Genomic DNA, 20929 nt, shown 5'->3' on the forward strand with positions numbered 1-20929 from the left:
TAAACTTTTAAAAATTTTTTAATTTAAATTTAAAATTTTTTTTTTTATTATATTATAGTTAATTGATTAATCATAATCTATAATTATAATTTTTTGTTGTTTATATTATTTATTATTATGTTATAGTTGGTTATTTCTGTTCATGGGTGAAAAAAAATGAAAAAATAAAAAAAAAAAAAATATTAAAAAAAAAAAAAAAATTAAAAAAAAAAAAAATTAAAAAAAATTATTATTTTTTTACATTTTTTATTTTAATATTCTTAAAACGACACTTGAATTCCTATTTTTGGGAAATAGTTATTTATAGTTACTCAATAACTAATAAATATTAAACAAATGGTAATAAAGTAGATTAGTGATAGGCTTAAAATGTTGGTTTGATTGGTTGCATTATTACTTTCAATATTGTCGGTGGATGATTTTGATGGTGGTGATGCTGTTGGTGTTGGTGATGGAGATGGAGACTCTTTTTCAGAAACTTGATCATCATCATCTAAAATGTGTTGGTTTGATGGTGGTTGTATTGAGGCTTTAGGGGTTGGGCTGGGTTTTGTTGAATTTACAGGTGGATCCTCGATTGTTGTTGGATAGTAATCCGAAAAAAAATATAAATATTTTGAAGATATTGCCGAAATAGATAAAATTGAATATAATTTGGTTTCTTTAGCATCCTCTTTTATATTTGAAATATTGTATAGTTTTTCAACTGATGTATTGAATGTTGAAAAGTTACCTAAAATTAAACCAAAATCATAGATATTTGAACGTAGCTTTTGATTATCAATAATCATATTGACGGTGTCGTAGTTGTTTTTAGTGATAGTGGTACTAGGATCTGAAGCAATGATTTCATCATCATTATCAATTTTAGAAACTGATATATCATGTGGAGGTGTTGATGATAGTGACGATGTATTTGAACTGGTGTTATTGCTTTTGATCATCGGATATAAATATAAAATTAATTTATTAGTTGGTGGTTTGCTAACAAAGCCTCTGACGATCACTGCTAACCCAATTCCATCCTTAACTTGATAAATATAATTATTGCCAATGCTTGATGTTTGATTTGCCAAATAATGGTTTAATGTTATATCACAATTGAATGGTAGATCGGCAGAGCTCATAAATGTGTTAGTTTTATAACGATTGACAAGAAAATCCGCTCTGTTAATACTGCCATACTCTTGAGCTGGTGTGAGCAAATAACTGTTAACTGTATATCCTTTCTTTGTTATCTCTTTTAGAACCAACCCAATACTAGTTTGAAAGTTGTTTAGATGATTAGGTAGTGGAACGGTTTGCTTGCCACTTTTTAATTCTAACATGTCTTCACCCTCGACTACAATAGAAATATAAATGTTAGTGATATATATGTATATATTATTTAAAAATGTTTTATTCAATAATATACATACCTTTAGAACAATCGTCACCCGACCATGGTTCGTTACAGACACATTTTAAACCTCCTGGACAAACACCGTGGCCGTTACATTGTGTTAACCCCAAACAATTTGGATTCATAAATGAAATTGTATGATTTATGGTATACTGAGAAACTGATAGTTTTAATGGTGCATTCCTTGGCAATGGTGGATTTAAATTTAAAACCAAACTAGATGCACTCCATTCACTAATGTTATATCTTTCAAATCCTTTACCTAAATCTATTTCAACTTTAACATCTTCTTGCTTTTTTCCAAAAAACCTTCCATATATTGATATTATATTATCATTTTGACTTAATGGTTCTATGTAATTAATAAGGGGTATATCACAATCTTTTTGAATTTTTTAAAAAAAAAAAAAATATAAAAAAATTAATAATTAATAGTTCTAATTGAAAAAAAAATATAAAAGGGTTTTTCTTACTTATTATTTTAAAATAAAGACTAATTAAAATTAGTAATTTTAATAATTTTTTGAATAACATCATTATTTTCTCATAAAAAATTTAACTAAATTTGATTTAAGTTCTTTTAAAAAAAAATTTTAAAATTAAAATATTTTAAATAAAAAAAAATGTTATAAAAATTATTTTAAAAATTAAAATAAAATAATATTAAATAAATATCTTTTAATATTTTTAAAGAGACATTTACATTTATATATATATGGATAAAGAATTTCTTTTTATTTTTTTTTTTTTTGAAGATTTTTTTTAAAAAAAGTATTTTATACCAATTTATAAAATTAACAATAATATTGTATTTATAAAAAAAATAATATTAAACTATTAAATTTTATTCAAAATGTAATATAGATAAAGCTTTGTAAAATTGTTATTTTTTTATTTTTTTAAACTATTTTTTTTTTTATTATTTATTTTTATTTTTTTTTAATTTTTAGTGTGGGTTTTTATTTTATTGGGGGTAAGAAAATATTATTATTTAAACAAATAATAAATATCGTATAGAATTTAAATAGTAAGTATTAACTGTATATATTTTAATAATTAGGCATTAAAAGTTAAAGTTTATAATGAAAGAAACTTTCAATATATTGCATATTACAATATCGTCCATTGTCTGTTAGGAATAATTGAAGAAAAAAGAAAATAATACCAACAAATCTCAATGAAATTCTATGCAAGGAAAAAAAAAATCTTGTTAATTCAAGATAAATCAAAACTATAACTATCCTCTTCACCTTAAAAATATAATTACCAATAAAACAATAAATATAAAATATTAATTATTATTAAAACTATAGCATATATCATTTTTTCCCTAAATACTCTTTAACAACTACCATTAATATACATTAAAAACTAAAAACTAAAATTAAACAACAACAACAACAACAATTGATTGTTTTCGAACAATGTATTTTTATTTATTTACAAATTTATTTTAAAACCATATTATTTTTTTAATCCAAATTCTTTTTCTTTTTGAATTCTTAACTCTCTATCCTCTGGCCATTCTGGTACTTTAAGACCAACTCTTTGTGATGATTTTTCAATTCTTTGTCTTGATGGAATTGCAATATTCCATGAATCTAATAATTCCTGTTAATATTGATGAATAATATATAAAAATATTAGTATTGGATTAATTTTAATTTGAATTGTGTTTTTTTTGTTTGTCCATTATCTATTTACACTTAAATCTTTGGAACTTTTTAAAAGATATCTATATGATTTAACTTTGTCTTGTAATTTTTGGATTTCAACTGGGTCTGTAACATCTTTATTTTCTCTAAATAATTGAATTACATTTGTTCTCCACCATGGATCATATTTGAATGAATTATATCTATAACCTTCTCTAATAAGTCTTCTGAATAAAACAATTGATGATGTTGTAATACCTGTAGTTGTCATTTTTTTTTTAATAAGGTGATATTATTTTAAATTTTCAAAAAAAAAAAAAAAATAAAAAAAAAAATGAAAAAAATTAAAATAAAATAAAAAAATTTTTTAAAAATTTTTTTTTTCGTTTTTTAATAATAAAAAAAATAAAAATTAAATTAAACTAAATTGATCCAATTAATATTATTTTTTTTTTAAAAAAAAATCCAATATGATTTTTAATTTTTATCAATAACAATTTTAAAAATCTCAATAATATTTAAGAATTTTTAATAAAAAAAAAAAAGACAACCATTTTTTTTTCCACTAAGAATTGGGCAGAGGAATTTAAAATATAAAGAAACATTGAAAATGAACCGTTTATGCAATAGATTGAGATAAAATTATAGTTTCACAACAAGAAAAAAGGAATTTTAGATAAAATTTTTAAAAAAACGGACTTGGATTCTGAAACTTTAACAAAGTCAGCAAATGCCTTAATAGCTCAGTTGGTACGAGCGTGAGACTGAAGTTCTTAAGGTCGCTGGTTCGATCCCGGCTTGAGGCAATTTTTTATAATATAAAATCTTTCCGGTGATATATTATTAACTGGTGTAGCAATGATAGCCAAGTGGTCAATTTTTGTAATTGTAATGTACATAAATAAATAATTAATAAACAATAAAAATAAAGATAATAAATTATATGATTTTTAAGTTTATGAGAAAATTGAATAAAACGAAAAATTCGAAAATTTTTTATTTTATTTTTTTTTATTTTTTTATTTTTTAAATTAAATTATTTTTAATTATTAAAATTATTAATTATTATAATTGTTTGATTAAATGACTATTTAAGTTATAATTAATTAATTAAGTGAATTTTGATGATAATACATTACATTTTACTGATTAATTTAAAGCATTTGCTTTTAATTATCTTCACTTTTACATTATAATTATTGTACAATAAATCATGATATTATTGAATGATCCAAACCAATTGTATATTCTTGAATGTGTATAATGAAATAAATTTTATAAAATTATGGTTATCAAAATAAAAAAATCCTTATTTGTTTTAATGCTAAATAAACCTTGATTATATTTTAATGATACACAATTGTTGATATTTTTATATGCAATTAAATTCTTGATATTTTTAATTATCCATAATATTTGATATATAATGAATGATACACAATACTTGATAATATTTAATGATCCATAATATTTAATATTTTTGAATGTAACACAATACTTGATATGTTTTAATGATCCAATAAAATAATTAATTTATAATTATTATACAATAAATCTTGATTTTATTGAATGATCCTATCCAATTGTATATTTTTGAATGAGAATAATAATAAATTTTATTAAAAAATAAATTATAGTTGAATTTTAATAATTAAATGCTAAAAAATACTTTATATGTTTTAATGCTAAAAAACCCTCGCTATGTTTTGATTATATATATTAAAACTTGATATGTTTCATTGCTAAAAAATCCCCGATATGTTTTTTTTTTTTTAATGATATGTTTTAATAATCTAAAATAATTATTTTGATTATTTAAAAAGATAGCTTTTTATATGTCTTTATAATAGTATCAAAATAAAAAATAAAAAACTATAGTTGAATTATAATAATTAAATGCAAAAAAATCCTCGATATGCTTTAATGATAAAAAATCCCGGATATGTTTTGATAATATTTTTAATTATTTTTTATTTTTTATACTATTGGCCCCTTTTTGTAAAGAGTGTTTCCAGCTTTACCAAGGGGAGGTTAGTATATTAGAGCCGAATGGTTAATTATGTATCCCACCACGCAGAATACATAATTAACCACCATATTGATAATAGTGTGAAGTGAAGTGTAGTGTGTGTTTTTTTTTTGAAATTATTTTTTTTTTTTTTATATATTAAATTTTTTTTTTTTTTTTTTTTTTTTTAATTTGAATTTATCTGAATGTGTATAATGAAAAAAATAAATTTTAAGAAATTATTTTCTTTAAATACTTTTTAGTTTTTTTAATAAAAATAAAAAAAATAAAAAAATTTAATTTAAAATTAATTAATTAATTAATCTATAACTATTTCTAGTTATATAATCATCAATTCCAAAATAAGTAAAATTTGTATTGCACAAAAAAAATGTAGATCTGCTACAATCAAAATTGGTAATAATTTGAAACAGGGGAGGTTTTTTTTTTCAAAATTTTTTAATTTTCAAATAAATTAAACACATCTTCCTTTTAAAGAATTGATTTTTCCATTTATATTATTTTATTATAATTCATTTCATAATTGATATGTGGAAAAGGAATAAAGTAAGAATTTGGTAGTTCATTATATGATAATCAAATTGGTATGATAGCTGAATGAAAATACATTATAAAAAAAAAAAAAAAAAAAAAAAAAAAAAAAAAAAAATTTATTTAGTTTTATAAATTTAATTTTTTATAAATTTCTTTAAAATTTTTTAAATATTTTTTTATTTTTTTTTTTAATTATGATTACAATGAGCGCTTTTTTTAAAAATTTTTTTTTTTAAATTTTGAATTTTATTAATTATAATATTTTTATTTTCCTTTTCAAAAACCTTCACAAAACCATATTCATAAATCTAATACTATGGTGCTATTTTTCACTTGTGTTGATGCTAGATTAATTGTGATGTAATCTAAAAAAATAAAATAATAAAAATATTATAAAGCGTTTTAAAAATAAATATAAAAAATAAAAATAAAAATTATTTAAAATGAAATGGGCTGTAATTGCTGTGGGGAAAAACACAAGAAATTTGAATCATTTAGAAAAAACAACAACAAAAAAAGAAAAATTAAAAATAGCAAAAATGTTGAAAATAGTAATCTAAATTTAATAATTATAAAAAAATATTAATAATAGTTTAATATTAAATAAATAATATAAATAAAGATATAATCCCTTTCTTACTTCTAATTAAGGAAACAGAGAAATCATATTTAAAATTGTACCAAACTAATATATACTTTAATGTGAATCTGTTACAAATTACCCCAGAAATTTTTAATATTGTTATTAAATCTTATTAAGTTTTCTGAACGGATGGTATAACTGGTAAATTATAATAACCGCAAACAATTTTATAGGTATACAATTGCAAAAGATCAGAAGTTATTACTTATTATTTTATAAAAAATCACCAGAAAATTTTGAATTTTGAAAAAATTCACAAATGCCTTAATAGCTCAGTTGGTACGAGCGTGAGACTGAAGTTCTTAAGGTCGCTGGTTCGATCCCGGCTTGAGGCAATTTTTTAAAAGCATAAATCTTTCCTGTGATTTTAATATAAAGAATTAACCACGAAATTACATCTATTTTTACAACAACACCAGATTTCACAAATCACACTTCCAATGGAACTATAAAGCAATAGATTTCGACTTAACTAGATGCTTCGCTTATAGAAATATTTTACTGATTAATTTAAAGCTAATTATCTTCACTTTTAAAAAAAAAAAAAAAAAAAAAAAAAAAATTTAAAGCATTTGCTTTTAATTATCTCATTTTTAAAAAAAAAAAAAAATTTATATTAAAAACATTAAATAAAATTTACTGATTAATTTAAAGCGTTAGCTTTAAAAAAATCTTCACTTAAAAAAAAAAAAAATAAAAAAGCTTTCCGGATTTATATGCCTAACCACACAAAACTTATGCAAGTATAAAGTACATACCAAAACAAAAACAAAAAACACAATAAATAAAAACACTGACTTAATATATCATTAAAAATCATCACCACTTTTAAAAAAAAAGCTCGGTTTATGTATTTAAATAATAATCAAATAAAAACAATTATTTTTTTATGAAACCTAAACCGAAAAATAAAAACTAAAAAATAAAAATTTTATTATTAAAAATTTTTAATTTTTTTATTTTGTTTTATACTGGGGAGCTTAATGGCAGAAAAGAAATGATAATAAGTATAAAAAACATAATAAATAGAAATACTGATGGAGGTATCATTTTAAAACATCTTTATTTTTAAAAAAATCATTATTTAAATGTTAATGTAAATGCACTTTATTCAATTACATTGATATGTTTTTTTAAAGTTGATCTAATTAATTTAATTTGAGTTTTTGTATAAATATATAAAATGTTTTTTTTATAATTTTTGAATAGCACCAAAAAAGGTGTTTATGAAATGTGAATGAAAAAAAAAATTTTATTTTAAATTGCACTTTTTGGATGTGTCTTTTAAAAAAATTTTGAAAACCTGCAAAGAAAATTATAGAGTCGCTAAAAAAAAAAAAAAAAAAACTGGGCTTATTTTTCGAGAAAAAAAATTACCCAAAAATTAAAGTGTGTCTATTAGTTTTTTTTTTTATTTTTTTTTTATAATTTATTTTGTGGGTGTGTAAATTAAATATTTTTAATTTATTATTTTTATTACTATTATTGTAATAAAAAGAAAAATATTTAATTTATTTATTTTAAAATATTTTTTTTTTTTTAAAATTTTAAATGATAGTTTTTATAACATATAAATTAGATAAATGATAAAATTTTTTTTTATAAATAATAAATACAATATAAAATATAAATTAATATAGAATATAAATAAATATAGAATAAAATATAAAATAAAGAATAAAATATAAAATAAAGAATAAAATATAAAATATAGAATAAAATATAAAATAAAATATAAAATAAAGAATAATTTAAAATGTATCATCATAAATTAATAATATTTTCAATTTTAGTTATTTTATTGGGTAGCAAAGAGATATTATTTATAAGTGGTGATAATAGTAGTAGCAATGATGATAGTACAGTTCAAAACTATTATTTTGATAATATTTGTAACTTTGCACGAAGTATAGATGATAATGATAAGTTTGAAATGTACTATCTACAAGCACCATTATTGGAGGCAAAGTATGGTAATTTATTCGCAAAAGTGGTAAGTACTTGGAAAAACCTACGACTATAATAATTTTATTTTTATGTTAACTTGGTTTATTAAATAATTTTAGAATGGATATCATAGTGGAATAGGTTTATCTAGTAGTAAATTAAATATTACAACAGAATATTATGCAGGACCCAATATTTTCAATTCATTATTTCCAGTCAATATAACCGAAAATGATGAACATAACTACAAAATCGAATGGGAAACATATGGTTTAGTTGGGATCACCAATCAAATAAACTCGACCTATTGGATTAAAAGACAATTGATGATGTATGATGTAACAGGTTTACAGGTAAAGCAATATTTATCATGGTTACCTATTTATAACATAACCCACCCAGTATATACATTTTTTAAAGTAGATAATCCAAATACCAACTATCACTATCAAAATAGTTCAATTTGTGACGACTTTGTTTGGGCATCCTTCAACACATTTTACCAATTGGGTGGTAGTTTAATTGGAGTTCAATCCAATCCAGATAGAGACGAAGTTAGATTATTTACTGATGATCCACCAATGCTTGTAGATCAAAATAATTCAACACAGATGAACGAAATTGCAAAATTTTATTTAAAAATGGAACAAATTGCAAATATAAAAAATGAAACACTCGAAGATATGATTATAAATATTTTAAATGTTTTCCAAGATACCTTTTATATTTACAATGATGGTCAGTATTTTAAAATGCTTCTAGACCAATCAAAGCCTCTAGATTTCAGCTATAAACCATCTCCAATGCCATCTGGTCCTCAAAACCCCTCATCAATAGAGACTTTATCAAACTGTTATGATGCTACAAATAACAACAATAGAACATCATATAAGATAGGAATAGCCGTATTATCAATCTTTATAATGTATATTATCTCTTATTTTAATTTTATTAAAAATTTAAAATTAAAAAATAATTAAAAAAGAAATTAATAAATTATTAACTCTTTTTTTTTAAATTCTTTTTCTCTTTTCTCCTCTCTCTTCTCTCTTTCTTTTCTTTAATATTAATATTTAGATGTATTGGTTCAATTACGCTTTATATTGTAATTGGGGTTTCGGTAAATAAAATCAAGGGTGAAAATGGTGTTAGATTAATTCCAAACTATAGTTTTTGGAGATCAGTGTTTGATAAACAAAGAAATGGTACAAGAAAACCATTGCTCTCCGACGAAATAATTAATTAAATAAATATAAAGAAAAAAACACAAAAAATAATTTTGTTATTATTTTTTATTTTTTTCTTAAACCTAAATTATTATCTCCACAATCCTTTTTTTTTTTTGTTTAAAATGTTTATTTTAAAAATAATAAATTTCTAAAATAACATAAATTATATCTTTATTTTTATTTATATTATTTTATTTTTATTATTATTAATTTATTTTTATTATTGGAGTAATTTTTATATTTGATAATTGTTGATAAAAAGTTTCGTTATCATCTTCAGTTTCTAAATTGTAGTCATTTGCATCTAAATTTAAATTTGATTGATTATTATCCTTTACAAGTAATTCTCTTAAATGTAAATCTCTTTCAAATTCTTCTTTATATTTATAGTCGTATAAAAAGTCACCATCAAATTTAATTTGATTATTAGTACTTGTGGTTAAATATAGTTTTGAGTTGATACATCTTAAACGCGATAATTCATCACCATAATAAAGTTTAACTTTACCACTTGAAACGATTGAATTTGTTAAATCCTGTTGCTGCTTTATAAAATTTTGAATGTTTATTGATGGTTGGATAGTTAAACGAAGCTCTATAGTTTCACCAACACCAATTGCAACCCTGTCAGGTGATATAAAAGTACGGGAGTTTGGGAATGACGCTAGGGCTTTTACAAAACCAGGACGCTGACCAATATTTTTAACACTAAAATTGCAATAGATTGATTTTTCGTCGTTACTTAATTTATTTACATATATAATGGTGTTATTTTCATCAATTGTGTTTCGTGCTGATGAGGTGATTTCCATTTTAGATTTGCCACCATAGCCAATAAGAGGTACTGTAAATGATAACTCGTTGTTTAATGAAGAGAATACAATAACACTATCATGTGTATCTACAGATAACGGAGCATATTGAATTTCAACTTGACTTTTATCATTTGGTGCTATTAATAGTTGATTGCCACTTGTTACGCTAAAGAAATTGCAATATTTGCTTTGTTTAAAGTCTGCTTTCAAATGTAATGCCATTGGAAGTGTACTCGTTAATGTAATTGTAGTTGTTTTCATTTCGCCCAATCTTACACCACCAAAATGAACCAATTTTTTATTGCAATACAATGATGGTTTTTTAGTTGTTGGTAGATCTTGATTGTTATGGTGAAATATAATACTTGAATTGTCCAATTTAAACGCTTCATCATTAATATATGGCAGTGGTTTGGAATTTTCTTGGCGCTTTTTGAATAGTTGGAATGAAGGTGAGGGTGGTGATGATGAAATATATGATACAAATTTTAATGATTCTGTGACACCAATCAAATCAATCTTAATCTTTTCTTTGGTGTGCGATGGAACTGAAATAATAAATGCTGCACGATGAGATGGCATTTCACTAGGTGGCTGATAGGTTATTTGAAGTGGTACCAATGTGTTTGGTTGAATTGTAAATATTGAGGGCTTAATAATAAATACATCAGGTAGTGTGGATGTGCATTCGACCTCTAAAGGTTCATTTGAGCTAGATAAAATTGGTAATGTTTCGGTTGGGAAGATTTGTTTTCTTTCTTCAAATACCATTTTTATACCATTCTCTAAAACATAATTTGAAATTTTTAAAGGAATTTTCTGATAATTATATATATGTTGTACTGGTTCATAATTTGGAACCTCCATAACTTTGGGCTTAAATAAATATGGCTGCGGCATTTGTGCATGTCTTATTTGTGTTTGCACCTCCTCATTTTCTTTCTTTTCGCTTTGTTGGTAAAGTAATAGTTGCTTTTCTCTTTCTCTTTCTTTTTCTCTTTCTTTTTGAGCCTGTTGTTGTTTAATAATTTCTTGCTCTCTTTCTTTTTTAAGTGATTCTTTTATTAATGATGGTGAATTTATTGGGGAATTATCAATTGGAATCGGAGCATGTTGGCTTTGATAAAAAGATTGTGCTGGTTGGTACTGACTTTGTGATTGTAACTGATCATAGTTTATAGTTGCTACTAATTTTACATTTTTCTTTTGACCCGTTATTGTATCAATAATATTAGCCTCACCAGTATATATCTGTGATTTTGGTATCGAAAATTTTAATGTTACCTTATCATTTGGTAACTTTTCAAATGAAAAACCCTCACCATTAAATTCAAACGCTAATTTATGATCGTCTATAAAAAAAAAACTATTAATATTTATTTTAAATAATCTAAAAATAAATAGTATTATGCTTACATGGAAAAAGGGTTGAAAAATCTGAATTTAAAGTGGAGGAGGTATTATTACATTCGCCCATATCCCAAATATTATAACTATATAATAAATCTTCGTTATTTACAATTTGAGAAGTTGGTTTGCCATTAATAGGAATGGAGTATTGATAAAACATAGCTCCAGTTGAAATTTGTTTTACTGAAAATCTAGATACTACATAATCATCGAAATGAGTTGAGTCGGTTGCAGCACTTGTAAAAGTTAAATTTGCTTGGTGTAAGTCTTCTCTTAATTCCAATGAATTTTCAACTTTTGGTGAGTATTGAATTGATACTGTAGTATATGATAATGGTTCAATAATTATCATTGAATGACTTTTTGGTGGTAATGATGTTGAATTGGGATTATAACTAGTGTTTAAATTTGTGGATTTGTTTGGTAAAAATTTTTCTGGAATTATAATATTAAAACAATTTTTATGTTCTCCAACTATATTTAAATTTAAAAGGGTAATTGGTTTTGGATGCGGATTTGTTATAACGACTTCTTTAATAAGTGTCCATTCTAACTCGCAACTTGAAAAATCAATTAATTTTTCAATTATAATCATTGGAAATTCAAGAAAATTATTTTGTTTTTGTGGTTTTGGTTGTTGTTGGTTTTGTTGTTGTGGTTTTGGTTGTTGGTGTTGAGTTGGTGATTTTTGTAACCCCACTTGCTTTGGCTGTTGAGGTTGCTGTGGTTTTGGGGGCTGAGATGGGTTCTGTGGTTGTTGGTGTTGGAGCTGTGGGTTCTTATGTTGAGGTTTTTGAGGTTGTAATTGTTGTGATTGTTGAGGTTGTGATTGTGGGTTTTGATGTTGTGATTGTGGGTTTTGATGTTGCAATTGTTGATGTTGTGGCGATGACTGCTGATTTACATATTGAAGAGGGGGTGGAGATTTATGTTGGTTTGAATATTGTGAATTTTCATTAATTGACGAAACTGAAAATGTTTGACTATGATTATTACCACTCTTATTTAAAACACTATTGTTCCCTGGGGAACCATTATTACTAAAGACTTTACCTCTTAAACGTAAATATGCTTCATACTCTGGATTAGAGTCCCCAGGTGTTGAATGGACTTGAATACTAGCTGCACCTAAAGATGTATTTGATGTTGTATTTTGTTGTTGCTGTTGTTGCTGTTTCTGTTGTTGCTGTTTCTGTTGTTGTTGTTGTTGTTGTTGTTGTTGTTGTTGTTGTTGTTGTTGTTGTTGTTGTTGTTGTTGCCTATTATTTAAAGATTGATTAAAACTATTTAACTGTGGTGGCAATGATATTCTACCAATATTGTTTATTATGTTGTTGTTTGATGAATTACCATTAAAACTTTTATTAAAACTATTTTGGCTTTTATCTAAATTTGAAAGAGATCTACTATTATTTAAACTATTGCTATGTGTTGATCTATTATTAATACCATTACTATTATTTAAACTATCATTAAATAAACCCAAATCCACTCCACCATTACCTGAAAGACTTCCCATTGATGGTGATCTAGTTTTAAAATATGTACCTGGGGTTCTAGCTTCGCCACTGTTTGAATATATTAAATTGTTTTCACCATCATTTTCATTATTACCATTACTATCATAATCATAATTATTTTCTCTATATCCTTCATATTCTTCATAATTTCCGTCAATATCCCCATTTTGATAATTATTATAATCCTGTTGGTTGTTATCCTGGTAATTTTCATTTTGATAATTATTATAATCCTGTTGATAAGGCGCCTCATTACCATAGCCATTAAAGTTATAACTTTGATTATAATTTGATCCATTTTCGATATTATCTTCATCATCACCTTGATAATTTGTCGCTGGAGAATAAACCAATGAATTATCTGTACCACTTTGTTGGCTCGATTGCCCATTATAACTAATATTTGTGAAATTAACATTATTTTGCTGTGAATTTCTACTATTAAATAACTCTTTATCGTCACCATCTATATCAATATCTTTATTAAGTTTGATTAATACTCTGCTTTAATCCTATATATAAAAATAATCTATACTTACTTGACGAAACATTAAATGAAAATGATTTTTCATCGGTTATTTTATCACCACCATAACTGGTGTCGAATGCAATACTTTTTAAGCCATTGTTTGGTTGGGATTGTTTTGTAATAATACTATTATTATTACTATTATAGTTATTAATGCTATTGGTACTATTTCTAGAGGTTGATTGTCCAAATAATGGTTGATTTTGTGGTGGAGTTTGGGTTTGAATTTTTGGTAAATGTTTATTTATAAAACTTTCTTGTGAAATTCCATTATTTTGTTTACTTTTAATATCGTTTATAAATGAACTTTGCTTATCTAGTGTTGAACTAAATAGAGATGATTGGCTATTATTATTATTGGTGGTTGTATTAATTCTTGAATCAAAAAGCATTGATTGATTTTTAATTATTGTATCATCATTAGTTAAATCACCAAGAAAACTATAATTATTTTTATTATAACCACTTGAACTATTTAACTTTGTATCATCTAAAAATCCTTTTATTTCTGGTGATGTTATTTTTGTATCTGTAGTATCTGTTTTACTATTGCTGCTATTATTATTACTCTTATCTAAACTCGATGCGTAGTCCAATGAAAAACTATTCCCCAATGATGATATGACAAATTGTGAAAATAAATCATGGTTATTTGACATTTTATTAATGCTGTTTATTTATTTTATTTATTTATTTTATTATTTTATTTATTAATTATTTTATTTATTATTTTTAAGTATAAATAAACAAACACAATATTATAAACAAAATGTATAAGCTAACATCATAAAGTATGAGTTAGAATTTAGGTTTGTTGTTATAGAAAGTAAATAATATGAAATTAAAAATAAAAAAAATTTGAAAAAATTTAAAAAAAATAAAAAAATTTTAAAAAATTTTTAGAGGGAAAAATTAATTATTTAAATGACTATTTAAATTAAAATAATAATGGTTTGGTTTTTACATTTTGGTATTATAATACCAATTATAGTTTATTATTTGAAATTGAAATTTTATTTGATTTTTCAATTTCTTTGACTAATGAAGCTTTTTCCTTAAAAGGATAGTTTTTAAATACTATTAGTGTTGTTGCAACCAATGATAATTGATCATCTTTGTAAACTGTGCCGTATTCATCAGTGTTGGCTTCGTTTTCAGATATATCAATGGTGCCTTTTTTAAGTTTCTCTACCTTGGCACTTGAAAAGCAAAAACCTAATTTGGTCCTTCTATCAACCAGACATGTGATGATGAGTGTGTCACCTACTCTACCATTTGTAACTATAGATGATGTTAATCCAAGAGTAGTTAATAGAGTGTCCTTGATAACCAAATCCAAAATTGTACCTGCACTGACCATCATTCCAATAAGACATCCTCCATGGATACCACCAAATACATTTACCATATCATCTCTAACAACTACCATTATTTTAATAATGTCATTATCAATGTATAATAATTTCCATGTTCGCAAACTTTCTTTACCAAATCCTTCTATATTTTTTATTAAACTATAAAAAGTATCTTTATATTTATTTATATTATTATTATTATTATTATTATTATTATTATTATTATTATTATTATTATTATTATTTTTATCCATTTATATAAATTATAACAAAATAAAAAAATATGCACAAAAAAAATATTATTTAAAAAAAAATTAATTTATAAATAACATTTCTTTTTAAATATGAAAAAATAAATCTGTTTGTGTTTTTAAAAAAAAAATTAAAATTAATATTATTATTTATAAAAATCCAAATTATTTTGTTAAGTGTGGTAATGATGAAGAATATAAGAAACTTAAAAATTAAAAAAAAAAATAAAAAAATAAAAATTATTAAAATTAAAATTATTTATTCAAAAAGTTTTTTTTATTTTTTTATTTTTTTTTTAATAAAAAATTTTAAAACAAAATTTATACAAATAAAATGCAAAACAAACCCACCTTTATTATCCCCCAAAATCTATTACCAAAACAAATAAAACCACAAACAGATGAAGAAATATATGCAAAATCATACAATAAAGAAGATATTTTAGGATGCAAACACTATTCGCGTAATTGTAAAATTAAAGCTTTTTGTTGTCAACGATTTTATGTTTGCAGACTTTGTCATAATGAAAATTTAGATCACGAAATTAATAGACATGCAACTAAAGAGATCCTATGCATGTTTTGCGATACAATCCAACCAGTTTCAAATCAGTGTGCAAATAAAGAATGCAAAAAACAATTTGGCCATTATTTCTGTGACATATGTGTATTTTTCGATAACGATCAAAGTAAAAGTCTTTTCCATTGCGATGGGTGTGGTATTTGTAGAGGTATGTTATATATATATATTATAACAATCAAAAGATAGAATCATTATTAACCATCATTATCTCTACTCTCACTTTAGTTGGAAAACGTGAAAACTATATACATTGCGATAAATGTAAATTATGTTTAGCACCACAAATTTTTAAATCTCATAATTGTATTCAAGATATTGGTATGAGCAATTGCCCAATTTGTATGGATGATATATTTAGTAGTAGAGAAGAATCAATGACTCTTGATTGTGGTCATCGTTTACATTATCCATGCTATAAAGATTTAATTGCCTCAAAATCCTATAAATGTCCAATTTGTAAAAAGTATGTAAATTATATATTAATATGTATTGGTAATTATTATATTCATATGTTTATTTTTCTTTTATAAAGGTCATTGGGCAAACTAGATTGGAGTCGTCATGATAGATTAGTCCAAAGAAGTAGAATGCCAGAAATGTATGCAGGATCAACCGTATCAATTCTTTGTAACGATTGTAATGTAAAATCTAGCGATCTTCCACTTCATTTTCTTGGTCAAAAATGCCCAAAGTGTGAATCGTTCAATACAACCGAAACCTCTAGAAATCTAACAATTGATAAAACCAAATCAAGTGACTTTGTAGTTGTTCAGGATGATGAAAGTAATACTGAAGATGATGAAGGTGATGATACAAGTGTTAGTTTTGAAGAAGGCGATGAAGAAGACGAACAAGACGAAGACGACGAGCAAGGTGACCAAACAGACGAAAATAACAATTAATATAAAATATAATTGTAAATAAAAAAGTAAAATTTAAAAAAAAAAAAAAAAAAAAAAATTTTAAAGTATATTTTAAATATTATTTATAATTCATTTTTGATTTATTTATTGTTTTGAATCAAAGTTTTCAACTAATTCTGGGATATCATCAGCAGTGATGTCTTTGTCGGCAGCTTTGAAGGCTTCAGCCATCTTTCTGATTTGGTTTAAGTTTTCAGCACCTAATTGGGTGATAACGTGTGGGATTGAGGCCATTGGTTTAACTTCGTTGTGACCAGAGATAATGAAGGTGTTTGGAGCAGCATTAACTCTTGGGTTTTTGAAGTGGATGATGTTACCGTCGTTTTTGAAGAGGTTAGCTTCTTCAATTTGTTCAATTGGTCTGGTTTTGAAGTTTAATTTTTGGAGGATCTTTTTGTCATCAACAGAGGTTGAGCTTTTGTGGACAACTTGTTGTTTTCTTCTCATTGAACCTTTACCACCGGTACGAACTCTTTCTTCAGCTAATTTGTTTAATCTGGCAATTTCGGCATCCATCTATATATTTAAATAAAAGTTAAAATTAATAAAAATGTTTTGTGGGGTGATTGTGGTTTACGAAACATTTATATAAAAAAACAAATAAACTATATGATAATATTAACAATACAATATTATGAATAGTTGCTGTTATTGAATAAAACTATTTACTACTGAAACTAAATATTATTATGTTTATTATGAACTGTGACTATTTGTTTTTATAATCTCATATTATTTAAATATTTATTTAATTTATAAACCTGTTTTATTCTATTTTTCAAATAAAATATCTATCCTATGCTATATTTTTCTTTTTGTTAGTTTTCATCTTTTAAAACAATTGTGTGCCATTATATGAAATCTGTGAATCTAATTATTCGATATATTTATTATTTTTTTTTTTGAATCTAATTAATTAATTCAATTATTTTATTTTCTTTTGTATTATAATATGGTTTTTTTGTGTGTGGTTTTTGCTAAATTTTATTTCTTTTTATTGATTTTAATTGTAATTATAAAACTATAATATTATTTAATTAAAGTAACTAGAAATGAAATGAAATAAAACAAAACAAAAAAAAGGTTTAAAATAAAAAAAAAAACAATAACAAAACTCTACCTTTAGTTTATATTTATTGAATTATTTAAAATCAAAAAAATTAAAAAAAAAAAAAAAAAAAAATTTTCGTTCTCAAGGCATTTTTTTTAATTATTTTTAAAAAAAATTAAAAAAAAAAAAAATAGTTTTTATGTGAGAATTGCCATATAAAAATCCTGTCACATAAAAACACAAATTAAATGGTCGAGAAAAAAATTTTGATTTTTTTTCTTATTTTTTTGTATGTAACATAACTATTACCAAGAAATGAACTTCAGAAAAAAAAAAAAAGTAATATAAAATATTTTATTTTGTTATTATTTTATTGTTTTTTTTTTTTTATTTGATTATTTAAAAAAATAAAAGAGAAATGAGTCAACAAATAAATAAAAAAATAAAAAAATAAAAAAAAAAAAAAAATTTCGTATTTTGTCTTTGAAACAATGACAACTTTCGTTTGAATGATTATTTCGAAAAAAGCGAGTAAAAAAAAAAAAAGAAAAAAAATTTAAAAAAAAAAAGGAAATTTTGAAATTGAATTAAAAGAGGGTTTTTTTTTATTGTTTATTTTATTGTTATTTCTTATTTATATATAAATAGTATCAATTAATTAATTAATTAAACAATTAAATAAATTAATTTTTTTTAGAAAATTGTATATAGACAAATTTTGAATTATTTAAATTTAGATTGGAAATTATTTGTTTTTTTTTGGGTAATTATAAAATTTTTAATTATTAAATTATTACGCGAAATAACAATAGACAATAAATACTATATTCGTTTTTTAAGATTTATTTTAATGTTAAAATAAAATAATTATTTGTTAATAGTAGAGATAAAATATACACACAAAAACAAATAAACACACAAAACATAAAACCTAAAACATAAACACACCACACATATTCATTTTTTAAAAGGTTAAAAGAAATAATATTTTTTTATTTTTTTTTTTTATTTTTTTTTAAAAATTATTTTTTAAATAATTTTTTTTTTTTTACTAATATTTTTTTTTTTTTTTTTTTGAAATATCTTTTTCTTTTTTTTTATTTTTTAATTTTTCATTATTGGGTTAAAGCGAAATTGAAATATAGAATAAGAAATGTTAGCAAGACAAATTGTTTCAAAAAGAAGATTAGCTTTACAAGTTTATAGAAATACAAACAAAACTACCACTACTAGCAGAGGGATTTCAACTTTAAGCTTCACCAATAACAATAATAACGAATTTAAATCATCATTACCAAAATCATCATCATCATCATCATTATTAAATTGTAAAAATACTTTTGAGGTTAAAAGAAATTATTCAAGTAATGGACCAATCTTATTTAATTTAGCTGATGTTGGTGAAGGTATTGCTGAATGTGAAGTTTTAACCTGGTATGTTAAAGAAGGTGATTCAATTAAAGAATTTGACAAATTATGTGAAGTTCAAAGTGATAAAGCTACAGTTGAAGTATGATAATCACAAAATAAATAGATAGATAATAACAGTAAAATAATAATAATAGTTAATAGACACATAAAATATTTATAATAATTGGTTAAAATTAAAAACAGTATTTCTAATATATTTAAATAATTAAAATTTTTAATAGATTACATCAAGATATGATGGTAAAGTTACCAAACTTTTCCACAAAATTGGTGGAATGGCTAAAGTTGGTTTACCATTAGTCGAAATTACACCAGAAGGTGGTGCATCAGCTCCATCACCAGCAGCAGCTCCATCATCACCATCAACTACTGCAGCCCCATCATCAACACCATCATCATCATCATCATCAAAAACAATTAGTCATCACGAAAATGAAATTACAAATAAACATGGTCAAAAAATTAAAGTTTTAGCAACACCATCAGTTCGTCATTTAGCTAAGGCTAATTCAATTGATCTCAATAAAGTTCAAGGTACAGGTAAAGAAGGTCGTGTATTAAAAGAAAATATTTTAGATTTCATTAATGGTACCAATATTTCACAACCACTTCATCAAGCTAAACCAGCTGCCCCAGTTGCTGCTCCAACAACCCCAGCTGCAGTTACACCAACATTAACATTATCATCAGAAAGAGAAAGCAGAGTACCAATTTCAGGTATTAAAAAAGTTATGGTTAAATCAATGAATGCTGCTACTGCAGTTCCACACTTTGGTTTCTCAGAAGAATATATTATGGATAAACTTACAGAATTAAGAAATCAAATGAAACCAATGGCTGAAGCTAGAGGTATTAAACTCAGTTATATGCCATTCTTGATTAAAGCAACTTCATTAGCATTATTAAAATACCCAGTTTTAAATTCATCAGTTTCACCAGACGAATCCCAACTTATTTATAAGGTAAACAAACATAATTATTTATTTATTATACCCATTTTTCAATATACTAATTGATTTATTGATTTAATAATAATAATAATAATAGAATTATCACAATATCGGTGTAGCAATGGATACTCCACAAGGTTTATTAGTACCAAATATTAAAAATGTTGAAAGCAAATCAATTTTCGAAATTGCACAAGAATTAAATAGACTTCAAAAATCAGGTATTGCAGGTCAATTAACACCAAGCGATATGTCCGGCGGTACATTCTCACTTTCAAATATTGGTACTATTGGTGGCACTTATTGCTCTCCAGTTTTACTTTTACCAGAAGTTTGCATTGGTGCACTCGGTAAAATTCAAAAACTCCCAAGATTCGATAAACATGGAAATGTTATCCCACAAAGTATAATGATTATTTCATGGTCAGGTGATCACCGTGTTATTGATGGTGCCACTATTGCCAATTTTTCAAATGTATTAAAGGGTTATATCGAAAATCCAAACACTATGTTATTTGATACTCGTTAAATTTGATTATTAAATAAATATTTAATTTTTTTTTTTTAAAAAAAATTTTTTAAATAAATAAGTATAAATAAATAAAAATTAATAAATCTATCAATTTTAACCAGTTTTTATTAAAATAAATATATTTTTTTATAGAAATAAAT

General features: G+C 23.6%; 8 protein-coding genes across 8 annotated transcripts; 3 read left to right on the forward strand and 5 right to left on the reverse strand.

The window, feature by feature from the left end:
* Positions 1–311: 311 nt before the first annotated feature.
* Positions 312–1939, reverse strand: DICPUDRAFT_76185 (uncharacterized protein; the record flags this gene model as incomplete). The annotated part of the gene is made up of 3 exons (XM_003285215.1): positions 312–1342; positions 1419–1784; positions 1876–1939. The coding sequence occupies 3 exons, from the start codon at positions 1937–1939 to the stop codon at positions 312–314; spliced, it is 1461 nt and encodes a 486-aa protein (XP_003285263.1).
* Positions 1940–2866: 927 nt separating this feature from the next.
* DICPUDRAFT_149107 (uncharacterized protein) lies at positions 2867–3328 on the reverse strand (the record flags this gene model as incomplete). The annotated part of the gene is made up of 2 exons (XM_003285216.1): positions 2867–3013; positions 3107–3328. 2 exons carry the CDS (start codon positions 3326–3328, stop codon positions 2867–2869), a joined length of 369 nt encoding a protein of 122 aa, XP_003285264.1.
* Positions 3329–8521: 5193 nt separating this feature from the next.
* On the forward strand, positions 8522–9225 carry DICPUDRAFT_91465 (uncharacterized protein). Its single transcript, XM_003285192.1, has one exon. It carries the CDS (start codon positions 8537–8539, stop codon positions 9188–9190), a length of 654 nt encoding a protein of 217 aa, XP_003285240.1. The 5' UTR covers positions 8522–8536; the 3' UTR covers positions 9191–9225.
* A 420-nt stretch (positions 9226–9645) lies between these two features.
* On the reverse strand, positions 9646–14372 carry DICPUDRAFT_149109 (uncharacterized protein; the record flags this gene model as incomplete). Its single annotated transcript, XM_003285217.1, has 3 exons — positions 9646–11606; positions 11671–13662; positions 13724–14372. The coding sequence occupies 3 exons, from the start codon at positions 14370–14372 to the stop codon at positions 9646–9648; spliced, it is 4602 nt and encodes a 1533-aa protein (XP_003285265.1).
* A 326-nt stretch (positions 14373–14698) lies between these two features.
* On the reverse strand, positions 14699–15322 carry DICPUDRAFT_76189 (uncharacterized protein; the record flags this gene model as incomplete). The annotated part of the gene is made up of 1 exon (XM_003285218.1): positions 14699–15322. The coding sequence occupies one exon, from the start codon at positions 15320–15322 to the stop codon at positions 14699–14701; it is 624 nt and encodes a 207-aa protein (XP_003285266.1).
* Positions 15323–15653: 331 nt separating this feature from the next.
* Positions 15654–16804, forward strand: DICPUDRAFT_29076 (uncharacterized protein; the record flags this gene model as incomplete). Its single annotated transcript, XM_003285193.1, has 3 exons — positions 15654–16050; positions 16128–16365; positions 16435–16804. 3 exons carry the CDS (start codon positions 15654–15656, stop codon positions 16802–16804), a joined length of 1005 nt encoding a protein of 334 aa, XP_003285241.1.
* A 69-nt stretch (positions 16805–16873) lies between these two features.
* Positions 16874–17343, reverse strand: DICPUDRAFT_91466 (uncharacterized protein; the record flags this gene model as incomplete). Its single annotated transcript, XM_003285219.1, has 1 exon — positions 16874–17343. One exon carries the CDS (start codon positions 17339–17341, stop codon positions 16910–16912), a length of 432 nt encoding a protein of 143 aa, XP_003285267.1. The 3' UTR covers positions 16874–16909.
* A 1674-nt stretch (positions 17344–19017) lies between these two features.
* On the forward strand, positions 19018–20893 carry DICPUDRAFT_93881 (uncharacterized protein). Its single transcript, XM_003285194.1, has 3 exons — positions 19018–19386; positions 19529–20269; positions 20355–20893. Exons 1-3 carry the CDS (start codon positions 19030–19032, stop codon positions 20784–20786), a joined length of 1530 nt encoding a protein of 509 aa, XP_003285242.1. The 5' UTR covers positions 19018–19029; the 3' UTR covers positions 20787–20893.
* Positions 20894–20929: the final 36 nt, after the last annotated feature.

The sequence above is a fragment of the Dictyostelium purpureum genome (genome assembly GCF_000190715.1).
Source record: "Dictyostelium purpureum unplaced genomic scaffold DICPUscaffold_41, whole genome shotgun sequence".
Lineage (NCBI taxonomy): Eukaryota > Evosea > Eumycetozoa > Dictyosteliales > Dictyosteliaceae > Dictyostelium > Dictyostelium purpureum.

What these genes read in the sequence shown, in the direction of transcription:
- DICPUDRAFT_91465 (XM_003285192.1), top strand. Translation starts at nt 8,537, where the DNA reads ATGATGTATGATGTAACAGGTTTACAGGTAAAGCAATATTTATCATGG.
- DICPUDRAFT_93881 (XM_003285194.1), top strand. Translation starts at nt 19,030, where the DNA reads ATGTTAGCAAGACAAATTGTTTCAAAAAGAAGATTAGCTTTACAAGTT. An exon ending in GTGATAAAGCTACAGTTGAA is followed by an intron (nt 19,387 to 19,528) that starts GTATGATAATCA and finishes AATTTTTAATAG; the next exon opens with ATTACATCAAGATATGATGG. An exon ending in AATCCCAACTTATTTATAAG is followed by an intron (nt 20,270 to 20,354) that starts GTAAACAAACAT and finishes TAATAATAATAG; the next exon opens with AATTATCACAATATCGGTGT.